The sequence below is a fragment of the Triturus cristatus genome, chromosome 1_2 (genome assembly GCF_964204655.1).
Source record: "Triturus cristatus chromosome 1_2, aTriCri1.1, whole genome shotgun sequence".
Classification (NCBI taxonomy): Eukaryota; Metazoa; Chordata; class Amphibia; order Caudata; family Salamandridae; genus Triturus; species Triturus cristatus.
In genome coordinates this window covers 468,509,853-468,531,195 of record NC_140580.1, presented here as the reverse complement: position 1 = coordinate 468,531,195, position 21,343 = coordinate 468,509,853, and the positions used below count along the sequence as shown (strand labels likewise).

Sequence of the window (21,343 nt, the reverse complement as noted above, 5' to 3'; positions counted from 1 at the left end):
AGATTCCTTACCTTAAAATAGATACCCCAGCAATACCTACCCCGGAGGTCGGTCTGCGAACCAAAATCACACCAGAAAGTTCCGGAGAACCGAACGGCCAAAGAAGCCATCTCTCCGGATGTAGATGTCTAGGCATAGTGCTTGGTAAAAGTGTGCAGCGAGGCCCACGTAGCTGCCTGACAGATGTCCTGCAAGGGAACGCCACGTCCCAAAGCAGTAGTGGCTGCCTTTGCCCTGGTAGAATTGGCACGCAGCCCCACAGGAGGCTCCTTCTTAGCCAACAAGTAACAGGCTTTGATGCAGAGAACGACCCACCGAGAGATGGTCCGTTTGTGCATGGCCCGACCTTTTTTGGCGCCCGCGTAGCCAACAAAAAGTTGGTCATCCACCCGGAACTGTTGTGTGCGCTTCAGATAGAACGAGAGCGCACATTTTGGGTCCAGACGATGGAGCCTCTCTTCTTCTTTTGAAGGATGCGGAGGCGGAAAGAAGGTCGGTAAAGTGATGGTCTGCCCGATGTGGAAGGCCATGACAACCTTTGGCAAGAAAGAAGGACGAGTCCTTAAAACCCCTTTGTCCAGATGAACAGAGAGAAAAGGAGGTCTAGAAGAAAGAGCCTGGAGCTCACTCACCCTTCTAGCAGAGGTGATAGCTACCAAGAAAGACGTCTTTAGAGTGAGAAGAGCCAAAGGACAGTTATGAAGGGGCTCAAAGGGAGCACACATCAGATAAGTCAAGACAAGATTCAAGTACCATTGAGGCATTATGAAGGGCACGGGAGGAAACGTGTGTGTAATGCCTTTCAGGAAACGATTCACAATGGGGGAGTTAAAAAGAGAACGCTGATCGGGAAGCCGCAGAAAGGCAGAAATAGCCGAGAGATAACCTTTGATAGTGCCCAGAGCAGAGCCCTGCTGGGCCAAAGAGAGGAGGAACAGAAGGACCTCAGAGAGACCCAAGGACTTGGAGGTAACCCGGGAGCCCTTAAAACGCTCCAGCGCACTATCGGCCTTATCGCCAAACAGGCGAGTACCATCAAAGGGCATGTCCATAAGAGAACTTTGACCATTCCCTAAAAAACCAGTGGACTGCAACCAGGTGTGACGACGGAGGGCCACTGTTGTAAAAATCACCCTACCCAGTGAGTCCGCGGTGTCCAGTCCACACCTGATGGCAAACTTTGCTGCATCTTTCCCCTCAGCAACAGCTTGGGAAAGCACTGTCCGAACCTCCTCCGGACACTGAGACAACACTTGAGCAACCGTAACCGTGTACCACACAGCGTGGGAATAGCGGCATGCGGTGTTCACCGGCCGCAGCCCTAAGCTGGCAGATGAAAACAGTTTCTTGCAGAACTGTTACAGCTTCTTGCATTCCTTATCCGTCGGTACCCCCGGCCCCCTCGTCCGCATCCGAGACCGACGAGGGGACGTTGGAGAGGTGAAACGCTTCTTCGACTTCATCTTATGACATCTCTTACCCGAATCCGAGTAGGTCGACCCCGCGGAGCGATGACAATGGCTCTGCGAGCGATTCCTCGAGCGACCCCTGGACCTCGAACGGTGTGGAGACGACTGCCGGGCATCCAGTAGCTTACGGGACCGCTCCTGGAAGGCCTTCGGAGCCATGGCCAGACATTCGGAACATGACCGGGAGTCATGGTCGCGGTCCAGACAGTAGAGAAAGATGCCATGGGGGTCAGCCACCGACATTGTACGGCGTCAGGCCCCACAGGATTTAAATCCGGGCATACCTACGTGGCACCAGGAGTCAAAGACTCAAAAATTGAAGACAAAAAGTCTCAAAAGTTTAGTCAAAAAGTGACTAGGGTATGTGCTCTAACCGGGTCTACGCTTGCTGGCGCGGAATAAGAAAGAACTGACATCAGCGCGCATGGGTGGTGCCTAAGTTGTCTCCGTGACGTCATTTCGGTGCTTACGACACCAGCGACAGATGCGGAGCTGCACCAAGCCATCTTCCGACGCGCAGGGGTACTGCTGACGAAAACTTTTCAGATCCAGTCTGATGCCTGGGGATATTTTAAGGTAAGGAATCTATCACTAACGTGTCTCTTTCAGATAGGAGGGTACAAAGTGTGGGGGGTATCTACAACAAAAGTCCCCTACATTATCCATGAAAGAGGCTTGTATGTCGTTACAGACACCTCTGGAGCACATCCATGTACAGTGGTGGAGTACCACAATTGTGTCAATCACCATTCCATGACACTCAGTAGTATCAAGGGCAGCATTAGACCATCCTGAATAGTTTGAGCCAGAAAGTCCCTAAGGCCTTTCGGGGGCCGCAATCAAGATCTCACTGGCTATGCTCCAGAGGCTGCTTATATCTGCCCAACAAACAAACTGCAATGGCTGATCGCAGTGCTACTCTAGTTGAAGAGAAAATTTGAATTTGAATGCCTCAATCCTCCTAAACTCCATACCCAAGGGAGTTGGTGGACATTAGTTGGGATTCGCGTTGCTGACTGAAGCCTGAACAACCAGACTCTTAGCAGTAGGATGTTTAGTGAGGAAATCAGGGGTGCTAGGTGCTGGTTTGTGACATGTGGTCACCTGCCCATTCACCAGTGGCTGGAACATAGCTTTGACAAGACGCCCAATAAAGTGTAAATGAAGGCCTTAGGAACTGGAGCAAAGGCTCCAATAAGATTTTAAAAAATAACTTTATCGTAACATCAATAGAAGGTAGTTGTAGGTCCAAGACCTCAGATGTCAAATTACCACTGCAAAAGAAGCACACTTCTCTATTGGAGGTCCAAATGTCCACTTCAATCCTGCATTTGGGGAAGAATCAAGCCCACTGGCCTCTTGTAAGTCCATGTAAAATTTGGTATCTCAAAAAGGGGGTTAACCATCCCCATCCCAACTATCATCATCTCTTGTTAGTGGCAATCTATGGTCAGAATCTGAGCCATAACCGCACTGGAGCCTCTGTTGGCGCATCCACTCTTGGATGGGCACAGGGATTAGAATGGTGATCAGTTGCGCTTTAGCAATTTTGTAATGTAACATCAGTCGGGAAAATGAGAATTCGGTTCAGTGTGAAACATCAGAACCAGCGCCCCATCCTCTTTCAGCACTAGATGTGTCAATACCAGAGTAGAACAGGAAAAAAGGTTGCAGGCCTTGGAATCACAGTGCAAGTCCATCACAAAACCTCTAAATAGTCCATGATAGGTCTAATGGGGTCAGATGGGCTGAAGATGGATCTGCCAGTGTAAACACAACTGAGGACCTCTGTGGATTGTTGGGGCTTGATTCCGCACCAGAGGAAGCATGCCAAATACCTGTATCATGGCTTCCTTAAGGGCTTCAATTTGCTGCAGCATCCCGGATGACCTGGGAAATTTGGGAAGCAACAAATCCAACTGAGGAATTGGCTCTGCAACTGGAGATAGAATGAAATGGACTGCCAATGTAAAGCCATTGTGCCTTCTCTTTCTCTTTATATAGAGTGGTGGGAGAGGGTCATGTCCCGCTTTGCTTTCTTGTGTTTTCGTTTGGACTTCGATTTACCAGCTGACTTTGAACACAAACTAGACCTCTTTCGCAAATGACCTCGACAGCAGGAAGAGGTCTTATGTGATACCTGTGATTACTTATGTGTTCTGCAGCATACAGCTTTGCTCCTCGGTCCAGGATCGCCATTGGGTACATGAGCGCACACTTGTTGCTCTACTTTGAATGGTACGCCGAGTCCGAAGACAAGAGAGACACTTTGTGCAGGTCGTGACTATTATTAGTTTCCTAGAATCAAGGTAAGGTTTGAAGTCTGTCCTTTAGGAGGGAACATCGTTTCCAAGCACACAGGACTTTGTATAGGAAGCCATCAGAAGGCCAAAAAATTGGGAGCAGAGCTCTGGATCCACATGGGAAGGCATGGAAAAAAACGATCCAGTCTGACACCTGAAGGATATTCTAAAGATGATGACTCTGAGGTTAGAAATCATCATCAGAAAAAAAGAGTAATGACACTTTTGCAATGACTGATTTTATTTTAGAAACACTTTCAGCGTCTATCAAAAAGTTGCGCTTCAAAGCTCACTTGGTTGAAGGATAATGTACACAAAAACACAAGCCTATCTTCCATCAATGATACCAACCTTGGGACATGTTGAAAGCCCATGAAACCATTCCAGGTATGTGTAACCTTATGATATTTTTCTAAAACCTCCTTCATCGTGTGGGCTGGGCTGACAGATTCTGTAAAAAAGTAATTTTACCAATAAATTTAAATAATTTATACCCTTATAAATTAAGATCATTGACATTTAACTACTTGGAATTTGTAATACATTTAACATAATCAAAGTACATTTGAAGAAACAAGGACATTGAACTAAAATCAGACAGGGCCTTTCTCACTGAACTGGGCCAAAGCAAAATCACTGCAGTAAACCCTTCAACGATTTTATATCAGCCTGGCCGTTTCAGTTTTTTGCTTCCACCCCATAACAAACCCCTTCTGTCTAGTCCCTGAATCTACGTCTCTAATCAGCCACTATCCTTTACAAGAGAAACATCAACGACTATGCAATAAATGTCAAGAGCCTTTTATCCTTAGCAAGCACATTCAATAGCACTCAATTTAGGTTGTGAAATTATATATATGTATTACCTACTGATGGTGCCCAGTCGTTTCAGTTAGGACCTTGTTTCTATTTAAAAGTGTTTTTTCTTTTGCCAATATATTTGGCACCTTTTGACGAATCTTCCCGAAATTTTCAAAAATGAATGGCCCACTCACTGTTGCTGGTGTCTTGAAATTTTCAGGGTGATCCGTCAACTGGGGGCCAAGAAAAGGGGGGGTTCCCAAAACACTTTGTCTTCATGTTAATTTCCATAGGAAACTGTTGATGCAGCTACAGCCGGAATAGCTGAACGGAATTACACCAAATTTGCCAGAAAGGTAGCTCTTGGTCCAGAGTGCACTCTTTTTGTTAAATGGTGTAAATCTGTTTAGTAGTTCCTGAGATATTTAAACATCACTTGATATACAAATATGGGCGCGGAGGATCCGTGAACCATCCCTGTCGCGAGCTTGCGATCTGATTGACTGCCAACACTTCACATGCAGCCCCAGGGACCACCACCTCCCCAGGGCTAATTTATTGTAATGCTGGGGGCCACATGCCCCCCGCACTCCCGGGGACCGCCACCTCCCCGGGGCACAAAAAATTAAGTAAAGGCAGGGTCTGGTGCGGTTCCCTGGCCCCGGACACTGCCACCTCACCAAGGCTACAATGTAGATGGAAGGGGGGCAGCGCGGCCTAGCTCGGGGAGCCCTCCATGGTCCTGGGGACGGTCACCCCCCAGGTCCGGCTCTTGCAATGTCCCGGGGTACCCACCCCCGGGACATTGCAGTATGCTGTGGCTTGGCGGAAGCACTGGTCCTGCCAAGCCAAAGCAAACTCTGACCCACTTCATGGAAGCGAGAGCAGGACAAATGCTCTTGCTTCCATGAAGCGGAGCAGAATTACTTTTGGGCAGAGGGAGCTGCATGTTTGCAGCTCCCTCTGCCCAAATCAATGCTGGCTCCCGCAGGTGGCGGGGAGCTGGCAGGGACCGCAGGGGCCTTGTTGCTCCCCCAGCCATCCCCACCAACTTGGCCAAATCCCGGGGGATGGGGTCTCCGGGGCAATATCAGCCGAGGTAGGGGGGGCCTGCCCATTTTTTTTTTTTTAAATTAGGATAAGGCCTGCCAGCGGGGGATGGGGTTCCCAGGGCTGAAAATGACCTAGGGGAGGGTGGCCACTCTCCTTTAAGAATAAAAAAAATAAAACATTAAAATATTGGCCAAACCCAGAGGGTCTGAAATTGGCCTGGGGAGGAGGGCCGCACAGCCCCCTTCCCGTTTATGAATAGTAATTTAAACATAGACCTAGCCCCGGGGATGGGGTTCCATGAGCATGAGTGGCAGTATGGCTAAGTGAGTGGATGTGTATGTAGACCAATAAATGAGTGAGTGGGTATGTATGTACTGGTATTGGTGGGTCCATGGTTTTGAAAAGAGTAGTGTGAAAGTTCAGGTGGATGTATGAAAGGTTATATGGGAGTGTGAGTGGGTGCATCACAGATTCTGTGGATGATGTCATCAGTGATGTCATTTGAGATGTCATCAGTTATGTCTTCAGTGATGTCACTGAACATTTCATGAGTGATGTAAATATGTGACGTCATAAGCAGTGCATTGCGGGGGCGAGAGTTATAGTTAGCTAAGCGAAGTATAACGGCTGAATTTCTCTGGTTATGTACAAGTGAAATGGCTGCTTAAATATAATGTTCCTGTAACCACTGATTTTTTTCTGTGAATATATATATAGATATATATATATCAGTCAATGTTGCTCCCCAGGCGCGGCTGCCTCCTCGTGGCCTCTGACCCAGAAAACACAAACACGGACCGTTTTCTTCGTGCGAAAATTTATTAGCTTGTCCGCAAGTTTGTCGCCATAACGTTTCGGCTCCCCTAGAGCCTTGTTCACATGACAACATACAAATCCAAAACACTTCCTTAAATAGGAAGACAGATACTCTGCACGTGGTATGGTTCAACATAGACATGGAAGGCAGACTTATAGAGACAGAAGCCCAAATACAAGACATCGATTTTTTGTGTATGTGCCTTGTACAATTGCGATGTTTTCCTGATGTTAACATTCAAAATTTGGGCAAACATAATAGCAAAATGCAGACAGGAATTCGAGCAAGAAATACTAATGTTATTAATGCTTATGTAAACGCTTTATACATTGATGGCCGTCTCAATTTTACTGCATCCTACTCACGGTGCATCGTAAACATTAGAGTATTCAAGTTCCTGATCAACTTTCAATTGGAAACTTGTATGGCCAAATAATTATGTAGAAACCTTCTAAAGTCTGTACAATTTTCAAATAACGGGATATATATATATATATATCACTGAAAAAACCATAGGTTTCACACACGTTATAGTTACGAATTAGCATTTAAAAAACCTTGCAAATTCACTTAAAAAACCATAGGTTTCACACATGTTATAGTTAGCTGGACATTTCACTCGTAAAAAACCAATGAAATTCCCCCGTTATAGTTAGTGCAGGCAACTATAGCTCACGCGACCGCAATCCTCTGCTGATGACGTCAGATATTATATCACTGTATTTAGACACTTATTTACCCATGTCTTCTTCCATTAATCTTTAGCTATACATATATTACAAATATTTATTTTTCATAAAGACACATATGTCATCAGTGATGTAATATCTGATGTCATCAGCAGAGGATTGCGGTCGCGTGAGTTATAGTTGCCTGCACTAATTATAACGGGGGAATTTCATTGTTTTTTTACGAGTGAAATGTCCAGCTAACTATAACATGATCCGTCCCTCCTGCCCTTTATGGTCTGTTATGCTGCAGCTTTCTCGCCTGTCTGTCCATTATGGTCAGCTAGCTACCATTGCCTCTTGCCCCTCTGTTCTCTGTTGTCCATGTGCATGGTATTGTCCCCTCCCTCTTGCTTTCTATGGATTGTTGTGCTGCACTCCCGTCCCGCATGCCCTGTGTGGTGTATTGTGCTGCAGCAAACCCTGATGCCTGCCCTGCAGGGTCAGTTTGGTGCACCTCTCCATGTCCCTCCTGTCCTCTGTTATCCAAGTCCATGTCCCTACCCCATTTCCTTCCATGATCCAATGTACCATACTTGCGAACATTTTGAACTTGGTAAGAGGGAGATTTTGGAAAAAAACTGGGGTATTGATTTTCCCCTTTGAGTTACATTTAAAAAGAGGAGATTGTAGACAGGAGACAGATCAAATAAAGCCCATTTGAGCTTAAAAACATTGGACGTTTCCTGGCTGAATCGGGTCTGTTGGCATGTATGGTTGAACTACCATTGCCTCTTCCTTCTGCCCACAATGGTCTATTACATTGCCACAGCCTCTCTTGCAAGTCCTGTATTGTTGGTTTGTTGCCCCTGCCCCCCTTTCCACTGCCCTCCATAGTCTGTTGTGCTGCCACGGCCCTTCCTGCCTGCTCAGTGTGGTTAAATTGCTGCCTTTGCACCCTCCTACCTGCCTTCAATTTTCAGAGTCCGTGCCCCTGGCCTCTGCCTCTCAACAGTATCCCAATGAACAACTAGATTGCTAACATTCTAATTTTATTACAAAAGTGTGGAACGCCTGACGTCATCGTGATTTAATCAAAACTGTAATACCTAGAGCATTTCCTTTAGAAATTACATATATGAGAGGGTCTTATTGGCATCAAAATTATGGTTAGTGCTCTAAAAGACTAAAATAAGGACATATTTTCTGAGTTTTCAAATAGCGACAAAGCACTTTTACATTATTTGTTATCTTTATGTTTTTTTATCCAGTTGACCACTTGATTAAATGTTGCACTTAGGGGAGAGGATGGTGTTACTTCCAGAACTGCAGACTTTGCAACTGGGGAACCAGGTTGGAGTTTCTGCTTCAGCTCGACATTCTGTGATTCTGGTCAAATCACTTATTCTCCCCATGTCTACAACCAAAATGAATTTGTTCTTGTGTGATGTAACCAATGCTCATGTAAAGCACTCCAATACCTGACAAGTCTGCCCTATATAACACTGCAAAAACACAAAATAATAAGTGTTTTGCACACTTCTGTCATCGGGCTATATTTGGGCTACATTTGGGTGATTTTGGTCTACATTTGGGCTCTTTTGTCTCCGGTGGCCATCTTGGGAGATTTATTTGTTATGAAGTTTCCTAATTTCCTCATGTACTGCAGTCTCCTCAGTAGGAAATGCTTTCAGTTTTTTACTTTGATTCCATCATGAAGGTATTCAGATATGTCACACATTTGCCATAAATTCTGAAAGTTAGCACTCTAGTTGCTCATTAGATCACTGTAGTAAAACTACTGTTCACCATGGAAGTCTGCTCCTGGTATTAAAAGTGCATGTTTCAGTCTGCATGTCAGAATTTTTTTAATGAAATAGAAGAGGATTTGAGAAGTCACTCAAAATGTGCCCTCATTTTCTTTCTTCAGCATTAATCATAATTTCTATGGCAAAATGAACCCCCTCATTGTGTTCCTTTTTAAATTAAATGCTTTAAGTGTTACCAGTTTATTCCAATCAAGATGGCTTCAGGTGTGCCATACTTTTGTCATAATGAAGACAGTAAGCGCTCTAGTTGTTTTTAAGAACACTCTGGGACATTCTGTCATTGGGCTATACTTGGGCTACATCTGGGTGATATTTGGGCTACATTTGGGCTCTTTTGTCTCTGGTGGCCATCTTGGGAGACTTATTTGTTATGAAGTTTCCTAATTTCCTCATTTACTGCAGTCTCCTCAGTAGGAAATACTTTCAGTTTTTTACTTTGATTCCATCAAGAAGGCATTCAGATGTGTCACACATTTGCCATAAATTCAGAATGTTAGCACTCTTTTTGCTCATTAGATCACTGTAGTAAAGCTACTGCTCACCAGGGAAAACTGCTGCTGGTATTGAAAGTGCATGTTTCAGTCTACATGTCAGAATTTTTTAATGAAATAGAAGAGGATTTGAGAAGTCCCTCAAAGTGCCCTAATTTTTCTTTCTGCAGCACTAATCATACTTTTTATGGAAAAATGAACCCCCTCATTTTGTTCCTTTTTAAATTAAATGTTTTAAGAGTTACCACTTTAATCCAAGCAAGATGGCTTCAGGTGTGCCATACGTTTATCATAAGTAGGACTGTTAGCGCTCTAGTTGTTCTTTGGAACACTCTGGGAAGCTGCAGTAGAACACAAAGGAATCAACTGACAGTCTCTGCCCTTGTTGGATGTACATGTTTTACTGAGAATGTCAGACTTCATTCTCACATGACTGAGAGAGATAATGTGAATTTACAGAAAATAAGCTCTCAGTTTAGCTTATAGATCACCTTCCAAACCTCTGTGGGAAAAGCATGAGAAAATATTTTTCTCTCAATCATGATATCCCAGCAGAAGGCTTTTTCACATGGTGAAATCACCTTAGAACATACCACAATTCCTAAAATGAGTATGGTACCATCAACAAATGATTTATAATGTAACTAAAGTCTTAAAACCTTCTATTAACTGCAATGCTTTTTAATGAGGTGCTATCATGTATATTGGTCCCAAGATGGCTGCCAACACTTCTTGGATGAAGTGCTGACAGCCAATCAGATCTCAGGATGAGATGTGTGGTTAGGCTCCGCCCACATATATATATGATTTTACTTTTGATTTTCTCAGGAACTATTGAACAGATTGACACCAGACCTGCAAAAGGCACTTCCCTGAGCTGAGGACTACCTCTCTGCCAAATTTCAAGTAATTCTGTTCAGCCGTTCGGGCTGTACCTTGGACTAAAGGTCCCTATGGAAAATTGCATGGGGAAAACGCGTTTTGGGACCCCCCTTTTTTCTCAGCCCCCGCTTGACAAATCCCCCCGAGACTTTCAGGGTAGGAGTGGAGCGCAGCGCCCCACCTATTTTGAAAATTTCACGAGGATTCGTCAACCGGCGCCAAAGTTATTCCAAATAGAATGTTGGGGATTTCCTATGGAAACACGGTCCTAACTATAACTATCTACTGGCAACCGCCAGTATATATATATATATATATATATATATATATATATATATATATATATATATATATATATATATATATAATATATATATATTCAGTGAAAAAACCATAGGTTTCACACATGTTATAGTTAGCTGGACATTTTACTGATAAAAAACCAATGAAATTCCCCCGTTATAGTTAGTGCAGGCAACTATAACTCACGCGACCGCAATCCTCTGCTGATGCTAATACTGTATTTAGACAATTATTTGCCCATGTCTTCTTCCATTAAGTTTTAGCTATACATATATTACAAATATTTTTTTTTCATAAAGACACATATGTCATCAGCAGAGGATTGCGGTCGCGTGAGTAATAGTTGCCTGCACTAACTATAATGGGGGAATTTCATTGGTTTTTTATCAGTAAAATGTCCAGCTAACTATAACATGTGTGAAACCTATGGTTTTTTCACTGAATTTGCAAGGTTTTTTAAATGCTAATTCCTAACTATAACGTGTGTGAAACCTATGGTTTTTTCAGTGAATTTGTACGGTTTTTTAAATGCTAAGTTACTTTACGCCATTCGTGGCGTGCGCGCCCACTTAACGCAGTTCGTTCCGTGCGGGCACGGTGCGCTTCGCGCACCGTGCGCGCACAGTGAGCACGCGGTGCGCTTCGCGCACCGCGCACCCACTTTACACAGTTAGTGCCGTGGATGGTCCATGTACGCACGATGCGCTTCGCGCACCGTGCGCACATGGAGGACATATTCAGCGCTTCGTTGTGAAAGTTAATCGTTTTGATTTCGAATAGATCAAAAGCCATGCTCAAATGGTCCCTTCAGGCACCATTTGCACACGGGGTGGGGAGAGTGTGGATAATTTTTTTATTTTTTTTTATTTTTATCGTACGCGTACGGTAAGCGTAATCGGCGATTTTTCGCAAACAAAAAAAAAAATTTTTTTTTACCTTGGGGGTACTTTGGGGACACATACATCAAAGCTAGGTGGTTAGAAGCTGTCTAACCAGTCCGTTTATATGTTTTTGGCCTTTGTTTATCCTCTCCCCGTCAGAGTGCAAGAGAGAGAAAATGGCGGACGCAGCTTCCTGGTTTCGAACGATTGGAATGTTTACTAAGATCTAACAGCCAATCAGAATCGCGCTCGCGCACGGCACCGTACGCGTACGGTAAGCTTACCGTAAGCGCACCATAAGCTGGCTCAGATATATATATTGATTTAAATGCTATTTTCTCAGGAACTACTGAACAGATTTACATCAGACCTACAAAAGGCACTTCCTTGACCTGAGGACTACCTCTCTGCCAAATGTCATTTTACTCTGTTCAGCCATTCGGGCTGTAGCTGTGTCTAAAGGTCCTATGGAAAAATGCATGGGAAAAACGCGTTTTAGGACCCCCTTTTATCTCAGCCCCCGATTGACGAATCCCCCCGAGACTTTCAGGGTAGGAGCGGAGCATAGCGCCCCATTAGTTTTGAAAATTTCGCGAGCATTCGTCAACCGGCGCAAAAGTTATTCCAAATAGAATGTTGCGGATTTCCTATGGAAACAGGGTCCTAACTATAACTACCTACTGGCGACCGCCAGTAGGTAATATATATATATATATATATATATATATATCTATATATATATATATATCACTAAACCAATCCAGCACCGCCTGACTAACAGCCAACAGGCGGGAAGAACGCTGGCTGGGACCTCTGCGATATGCTCACATAATTAAACAAAAGCCGGAATCCAGAATCGGTGCAAGACTTCTTTTTAATCAAGCAAAGGCAAGTGTGAGTCCATTACAATCCATCGGACATAGTGTCCACCATGACGCGTTTCGCTCGCATCCGCGAGCTTGATCACATGACGCGCTCGGGAACAATCGTGCATAAATTAACACACAAGCACAAATTCCTGTAAAAATAAACCTTAGTGTACATCAAACTAAACAACAGACTCCTGATACAGATAATGGCAAGTTATGAAACTACCGACAGTTACAAAACACTGTATTGATAGTTAGTAGCAACTAACTGAATTCAATATTATAAAGCTGCTAAATTAATACAGATGATAATGGCAAATATTATGTACATATGATAAATAGTATTTTAAAAAATACCTTAAAAACTCATTGGTAAATTTCATCAGAGATGTAGTCAAAACAGCAAAGTTACTGTTTTGAGTGCAAAAAATGCAAGTGCAACGAATCATCAAATATTGTGCAAATATCGCTGAGTCCTTGGCCAGTGCCAAAAATCAGAATAAATGTGCAAATACCGCTTAGTCAAAGACAAGTGCCTAGTGCCAAAGGGACATAAATATGAACATAATGGCAGTAACAATTGACATATAGCAATAAACTTAACAATAATGATTCTAAAACACAGTGCAAATGAGCAGAATGTTAAAAAGATGACAGATAAAAAATTCTTATAACATGAGAGAATATCGAGATGGTATATTAATAAACATAACATATACAGTACTAAAGATAAACATTGCCAATCTGAAAAATAGGTATAGAAGCAGCAATACAGAGAAATAATTCTCTCGAAAGAAACTGTCAAGTCTATCAAACTGGCAAGAAAAAAACCATCAAGGAGTCAACAAAAGTGCAATGTGCTACATATAAAAAGCTGATAGCTACTGTAATTAAAAAGAGGCAATAAGCAAAATTTGTTCAGGCCTGAACAAATATACGGAGGTCGATCTTAAGAGCCTAACACATAGTACAAAGGCACAACTCTCAGTAAGATACAAAGGGTAGATAAAAAATGAATAAAATGAATGACACAGTTAGCACAAGTGAGTATAAAATGACTACAGCATGATTACAACAGGACAGGGCAGAAGTCCAGATGGGATAGACTAAAGTGAGACATATTAAAGAAAGTTGTGTAAATCCTCACTATTGTTAAGGCCATAAGGCATCTTAGTGTCAAGGGACAAGATAAAGTGGGTCTCTAATTGGCGGAGTGTTTTCTCACGATTGCCTCCTCTCACCGAATTTGGCACAGCCCCTAACACAGTGTATTCTAGATCCTTAAGTTTGTTGTCGTGGACCAATTTAAAATGTCTCGCCACAGGATAGTTTGGGTCTGAATTGACTATAGCCCTGACATGCTGTAGAATCCGTTTGTGTACAGGGAGCTTCGTGCTTCCAATGTACTCAAGGCCACAAGTACAACGTAGTTTGTAAATCGCAAATTCTGTACGACATGTAAGATAGTCGCGGATAGGTACTTTCTTATTGTCGAATGCAGTGGTGTATTCAATGCTATTAGTGGCAAAAGTGCATGCACGACAGGAGTTGCATTTATAAAAACCTTTTTTGGTCAACCAAGTTTTTTTGAGGGAGACTTCAGGGCTGGATTTGACAAGGGCATCCCTCATAGAAGGGGCCCGTCTAAAAGTGATCGCAGGCAACTCTGGCAAAATAGGTTTAAGTGTCATGTCAGTTAGCACAATAGGCCACTGTGTATAAATCATTTTGCGAATTTGTTTGTCTTGCTGACTGTAGGTGGTAACTAATCTGATATTGGTTAAGTCAGCCTCACTGTTAGATGGTAAAGAAGGTGTCACTTGTGCTTTTTTAACGGTGAGGAGATCTACCCTAGGTAAGAGATTAGACTTAGTGAGTGCAGAATCCAAAATTGTTTTGGAATAACCACGAGTGAGGAAACGAGCATAGGCTTCTGATTGGCAAGTTTGGCATTCTGATTCCTCACTACAAATTCTGCGAATCCTGAGGAATTCGCTATAGGGAATACTGCGAATAGTGTGGTGGGGATGAGCACTATCCGCATGAAGAATGGAATTCCCTGCAGTGGTTTTCCGATGCAATTTGGTATGAAGTTGGCCATTGCTAACGTAAAGAATCATATCCAAAAATTCCACTTTAAAATTGTCAATGGTAGCAGTGAATTTAAGATTTAGGTTATTGACATTGATGAAATCAACAAATTTCAGTGCACTGGTTCTGTCACCCTTCCAAATCATACAAATATCATCTATGTAACGCCAGAAATACATCACATTTGCAGACCATGTGGCTTGAATGTGTAGTCTGAGGACATGCTCCTCCCACCAGCCCACATGTAAACATGAGTAGCTGGGGGAGAAGCAAGCCCCCATAGCCACACCTCGCAGCTGCTGGTACACCTCAGTACCAAACAAAAAGAAATTATTGCAAAGGCATAGTTCGATCATCTTTAACAACATTTTGTTATGGTCACACATAATAATGTCCCTTTGCGCAAGAAAATACTGCACTGCTGCTAAACCATCTGCGTGGTTAATACTAGTATATAAGGATTCAATATCCATCACAACTAGCAAGTAATCTGGCTCCCATGCAATATTCTTGATTTTGTTAAGAAAGTCAGGAGTGTCTTTGATAAAAGAAGGAAGGGCAAAAACAAAGGGCTGAAGAAAATAATCCACATACTTGGACATCTTTTCAAGTAAACTTTTCTGCGCTGATATTATCGGTCTCCCGGGCACAGGATCAAGGTTTTTGTGGACTTTAGGCAGAAAATATAAGACAGGAATTACTGGGAAGTCTACCTTTAAATAAGTAAATTCATCCTTGGTTAATAAACCTTGTCTTTTCCATTGTGATAGATGTTTGGTAATAGTTTCTTGGACAAGTCGCAACTCTTGGCGTGAGGATTTGCGATAGCAGGTAATATCACTTAAATGACGCATTGCTTCTGCACAGTATTGATCCTTGTGCCAGAGGACAACATTGCCACCTTTGTCTGCCTTGTTGATTATAATATCACATTTTTGCTTCAATTTGTTGATCAAAGTAAAGTATTGAGCACTCTTGAAATTATGGCTTCTAGTTCTAGAATTAATACCTCTATTTAGTTGTTTTAGCTCTTCGATAACTTTCTCACTAAAAATGTCAATAGCATCTTTTGGCATGAGAGGTAAAAAAGTGGACGGTGGGCGAAAAGGACTCGGGGCAGGTTGGTTACTGATGATGCCCATGTCAAGCAGTTGATCTTGAGTCGCCAGAGTTTCATCATTTGTAGAGTCAGAATCAGAGAGGTGAAAGATTGTTTGAAGCAATGGAACGTCATTGACCTGTAGAGGCTCGCCGGCTATTCTATTCACAGGAGTGATTTTGGGTCCAGGGACTTTTTTATTCAATTGAAAGAATTTTCTGAGTTTGATTTTTCTAACAAACTTGTAAAGATCAATTCTGGTATGATTGTAAGAAAAGTTGTTGGTAGGACAGTAAGAAAGTCCTAAACTAAGAATTTGGATTTCAGCATTGGTAAGTTTTTCTTGAGTCAAATTAATTACTGTTTGGTTTGGAATGATTGCTGATTTCTCCATTTCTTTCCCCTGTACCCTCTGTTGAAACCTCTTGCGGTATTTATTCCGCCTCTCCCTCCTACTCCGATTACGGCGTGTTCTGATTGCCCTTGCTTCATAGGAGGCTGTCTCGGTCGCAAGGTTTGTCTCCGATCCTCTCTGATAAAATTCAGCTCCTCCGCTGGTGTTATTGGATTGATAGATGTAGTCAAACTAGGTAGAGAGTTTGGACCCGTGTCGTCAGAGTCTCCATCTGAGGTGAGGGATTCGATATCTGAGATGGTGTTGGACGTTGCAGCTCCCCCCACGTTCCCAGATTCTACCATGGGTTTCTGGGTTGAGAGTGCTTGTCTCTTGTAATTATCAAATTTTTTAGAAAATGTAAAAATGCGCCCAGTAGCATAGTCATTGAGATCACGGGCAAATTTGAAAGCTTTACGAGTCTTAATAGTTTCCTCATGTTTTTTGATGCGGATATCGATTTCAGCCCGACCTTTGGCGACAGAGTCTTTATCATTGATTGCGTCCAGTAATTTATTGACACGTTCAATTTCGAAAATTATTGCTTCTCTATCAATCTCGGCGTATTTAATTAAAATCAAAACCATATTCATGGAGGCCTGTAAATTATTATCAGCCCATTCCTTTAGCATAGCTGGGTTGGGATTCTCAAAAGTCGGAGCAATCAGGACTCGCAATCCTCTAGGTACCCGATTGACATCTCTGTACTTTTCTAAACTTTTCTTTTCCCACCACTTAGTGAGTTCATTTCTGAGGAGCTTTTCCAGTAATTTCAAGAGTGACCTCAAGTCTTGATTCACAGGTTCACCATTGGTTGATGATGTTGTTGGATGAACGTTAGGTAGGTTCAAAAAGAGTGCCTCCGCAGCTGCCTCTCTATCCCGAAGTGCATCATTGGTTGTCATATTTAAATGTTAAAGGATCACCTCGCTTGTGTCCGCACCGATCCGAATAGTGTAAATTAGATTAAAGTTCCGTAATAATGTTCACAAAAATAGAGCAATGAATCCCGCACCCTACTTAGTCATTAAATAAACACTGTAGCACGCACTCGCTCTTACCGCATGGGTAACCGCCGATCCCACCAGTCCTCCGACTACGTGTGAAGCACCGGCTCCCTCCCAGTGTTGGAGCGAGAAGACGCCGCTACTCCGTGAAATTGACAAGTCCGTAGGGGGGCACAACAACGGCTTACTCCTTCAGGGGTTGTGCATGATGCGCTTTAGAAAAACGCAGATGACTGACATAGGTCGTGCTTCTTCAAAGCGGGAGGGTCCCAGAGTCCGGAGTCAGTCTGCCCCGGCTTCCGCAATAGCACTAAACCAATCCAGCACCGCCTGACTAACAGCCAACAGGCGGGAAGAACGCTGGCTGGGACCTCTGCGATATGCTCACATAATTAAACAAAAGCCGGAATCCAGAATCGGTGCAAGACTTCTTTTTAATCAAGCAAAGGCAAGTGTGAGTCCATTACAATCCATCGGACATAGTGTCCACCATGACGCGTTTCGCTCGCATCCGCGAGCTTGATCACATGACGCGCTCGGGAACAATCGTGCATAAATTAACACACAAGCACAAATTCCTGTAAAAATAAACCTTAGTGTACATCAAACTAAACAACAGACTCCTGATACAGATAATGGCAAGTTATGAAACTACCGACAGTTACAAAACACTGTATTGATAGTTAGTAGCAACTAACTGAATTCAATATTATAAAGCTGCTAAATTAATACAGATGATAATGGCAAATATTATGTACATATGATAAATAGTATTTTAAAAAATACCTTAAAAACTCATTGGTAAATTTCATCAGAGATGTAGTCAAAACAGCAAAGTTACTGTTTTGAGTGCAAAAAATGCAAGTGCAACGAATCATCAAATATTGTGCAAATATCGCTGAGTCCTTGGCCAGTGCCAATATATATATTCACTGAAAAAAACCATAGGTTTCAGGGACGTTATAGTTAGTTGGTCATTTCACTCGTACAAAAGCAGAGAAATGTGAACGTTATAGTTAGTAGAGCTAACTATAACTCACGCCCCCGCAATGCACTGCTGATGACATCACATATTACATCACTCATGACATGGTCACTGATATCACTGATGACATCTCAAATGACATCACTAATGACCCCACTGATGACATCATCCAGTGAATGTGTGTTTTTGTAAAGTTTAAATATATTTTATATATGTTAATGCCAAGGTGTATTGAAGAATGAGTTGGTGTATAAGTGTCTGGGTGGAGGATTTAATAGGTGTATGACTGACTGTATAAATTAGTGATTAAATGTCTCTTACTGAATGCATGGTTAGTGGCTAAACTGTGTGAATGTCTGTATCAGTCTCTCAGTTGTTGTATAAGCTGCTGCATGGGTTGATGATTAGGTACATGACTGTCTATATGGGTTACTTATTGGTAGCATAAGTATTTGTATGGGTGGCTCAGTGTTTGTGTGTGTAGGTGGGTGGGCAGTGTGTGACTTTCTGCCAACATGTATGAGTAGCTAATTTACTGGGTGTTTGGGTTCAATAGTGCATGTGGAAATAGCTGTTTCTGTGAGTGAGTGAGTGAGTGTGTGTATCAGTGTGTTGGTGAGTGAATGTATATCTCACTGGTATATGTGTGAGTAACTACATATGTGAAAGGCAGTATATGTGAGTGTTGGAGTATATAAATTACTCTATGTGATAGTGAGTAATTGTGAGAGTGGCTGTATAAATGAGTGTGTGCTTGTGCCAGTGATTGTATAAGAGAGTGAGTATATGTTAGTATCTGTATGAATAGGTTAGATAGTGAATGTATAACTGTATAGGTGAGTAAACGGCAGTGTTATAGATTCTTTACATGACTAGCTAGGTGTGTCAATAACTCTGTGGATGAGTGACGGTGTATGAGTGTTTGTATAGGTGTATGAGTACATATAATAGTGCTGTATTGATGAGTGACTGCATGTATGAGTTACTGTATGGGTGAATGAATGAATGTGTGTGTATAACTAGGATGTAGGCAGTGGGTATATAGTAACTGCTATTGATTTGTCTATGGTTTAGAAAATGGTGGTCAGTATTTTAGAGTGGGTGTATCAAAGGTTATATTAGGGTGTGAAGAGGTGCATCAGTTTATCACGTGTATGATGTCATTTGAGATGTCATCAGTGACATCATCAGTGATGTCAGTGACCATGTCATGAGTGATGTAATATGTGTAGGCTTTCCTGTTTTCAGTTTCTACTTTTGGTAAATGCTGGTGTTTTTTTTCAGTGTTTTCCAGTGATTTCAATACCTTAAAAAACAGTGCTTTTCAGTGGTTACTCATTTTTGCGCCATATAAAACAGCAGAAACAGTGTTTTACCGGTGTTTATGGAATGCTTTGCTTTTATTATTGCCTGCTGTCTTTACTGATGCATGGCATATAGACAGTGTAAGGACAGTGTATATGAAGTCCAAATAGATTTTTACAAGTCAAACTTATTATAGTACACCATACAATATTTCTTTAGTGAGTCTTTGGTCATGCGCACTCGCTGTTTCCTTCCCATGTAAACATTCACTTGTGAAAAGGCCTCTCGACATTGTCACTTGAGACTGGCAATGCCAAAACAGCCAGTACACAATTTGCCAATGCTGGCCACTGACGTAGCTTACCATGCCAATACTGGTGCACCTCAAGGTTAAGATTCTCTCAGACAGGTTCTGCAACATACGCATTGAACTGGGTGCATATGCCCTCAGAGTTAGTAAAGCGGTCAAAAATTAATCTGTACTTTTCAAAGTCTGGAGAAAATTCCCCTTTACGGAAGGGATCTAGCACTTGTGCAGAGTACCACAGAGAGGCTTCATTGAATTCAAACGCCATGGTTAGTGAAGGGACATTTCTATGCTTCATAGCTATCCATTTCTCATGCATTGTAAAAATAAACAAGCATTTGCAATGCAACAGGTCTCACATCATTTACACTTAGAGTTATTGGGGTTGTAATCACAATGTTGCTTAATGGTTTTGTTTGGAGTATAGTGTATGTATCTTACATATAGGTAGTGATATGTATGTGTGTTGTAAGTATGTGGTTGTATAACTTATGTTGCAGCTAGTGATGGCAGCAAGAGGAGTAAGTAGCAGTAGTTTGCAGTGTTTGAGTACTGCAATGAATAGTTGCTGGGTTGGTTAAAGCATATGTAGCATTAGCTAGGGTAGTAATAATGTGAATAACAGTTGTGTTAGCCATGCCGGGCACTGACCAGCACTGGTACACAATGGAGGGAGGAAGAACCCGTAGGGGGTAGGGAGGGAGGGAGCGAGCGAGGGATGAACGGTGTATTGTTTTGTCAGCGGCTTGAAACCCGGACAGCGCCTGTCTATAGGCACGCCGGGCTCTAACTAGCAACGGCACACAATGGAGAGAGGATAGGCCCGACGGGGGATGGGAGGGTGAGAGCAAGGGGGAACGGGAATCCGTGTTTTAAGACACCACAAATTAGCCTGTGAGACAGTAAAAAAAAAGTGCTGAAGGGCATGTACGTGGCCTATGAATGGTATGTAGGATAATATTACTTATTAATGGCACATCAAAAGTGCAAAAGCCTATTAGAACGCGTGCTGTGTACATTAATCTATTGTTTTTTTGGCAGCAGCTTGAAACCCGTACAGCGTCTGCCCATAGCCACGTCGGGCTCTAACGAGTACCATCACACAATGAAGGGAGGAGGGACCGCACGGGGGAGGGAGGGAGGGAGTGAATTAGGGGTGAACGGAAATACGTGTGTTAAGGCACTACAAATTAGCCTCTGAGATAGTAAAAAAAAGTGCTGGAGGGCATGTGGCTGGCCCGTGGAAAGTATGTAGGGCAAAATTATTTCTTAAGTGCAAAATTAAAGATGCAGAAGCCTATTAGTAAATGGGTAGTACGCTACCCCATGGGGTACTGCTCGGTTAGAAGATCATTATCGTAGCACTGCGGCTAGGCATAAGATGGCTGCTTGTACAATGACAGAACACGTACTATGTACATTCATTTATTGTTTTGTCTGATTGAGTGGGTTTGTATGGAATCCACTCAAGAGGACTTTGCTCTTTAATATGTAGTATAAGAAAGTTAAAGCGCGCCATGAAGGCACTGTGCTGAAACGCCGCAATCAAAAGTATAAGAAAGTGAAAGCGCACCATGCGTGCGCTGTGCTGCAATGCCGTGATCAAAAGAGATGCCCGCGAGAAGAAAGTGGAAGCGTGCCATGCCCGCACACCGTAAGCGTGCACATTTCCTGTCTGCGCAGGCACGGCAAACAAGAGACAGGGAGGGTACAAACATGTCTCCCTCCCAATTAAAAGCATGCATTTTTGACACGTGCCAATCAGAAGCATGGGTGGAGCTTCCATCCC

At 42.8% G+C, this 21,343-nt stretch overlaps 1 protein-coding gene across 1 annotated transcript in view; it reads right to left on the bottom strand.

Annotated features, from left to right (window-relative positions):
- Nucleotides 1-21,343, bottom strand: part of CFAP46 (cilia and flagella associated protein 46) — a 1,240,276-nt gene that overhangs the window by 146,963 nt on the left and 1,071,970 nt on the right. Inside the window, exon 56 of the mRNA XM_085606190.1 lies at nt 4,124-4,223. Coding sequence (XP_085462316.1) covers nt 4,124-4,223 — 100 coding nt within the window. The remainder of the gene's footprint in view (nt 1-4,123; nt 4,224-21,343) is intronic.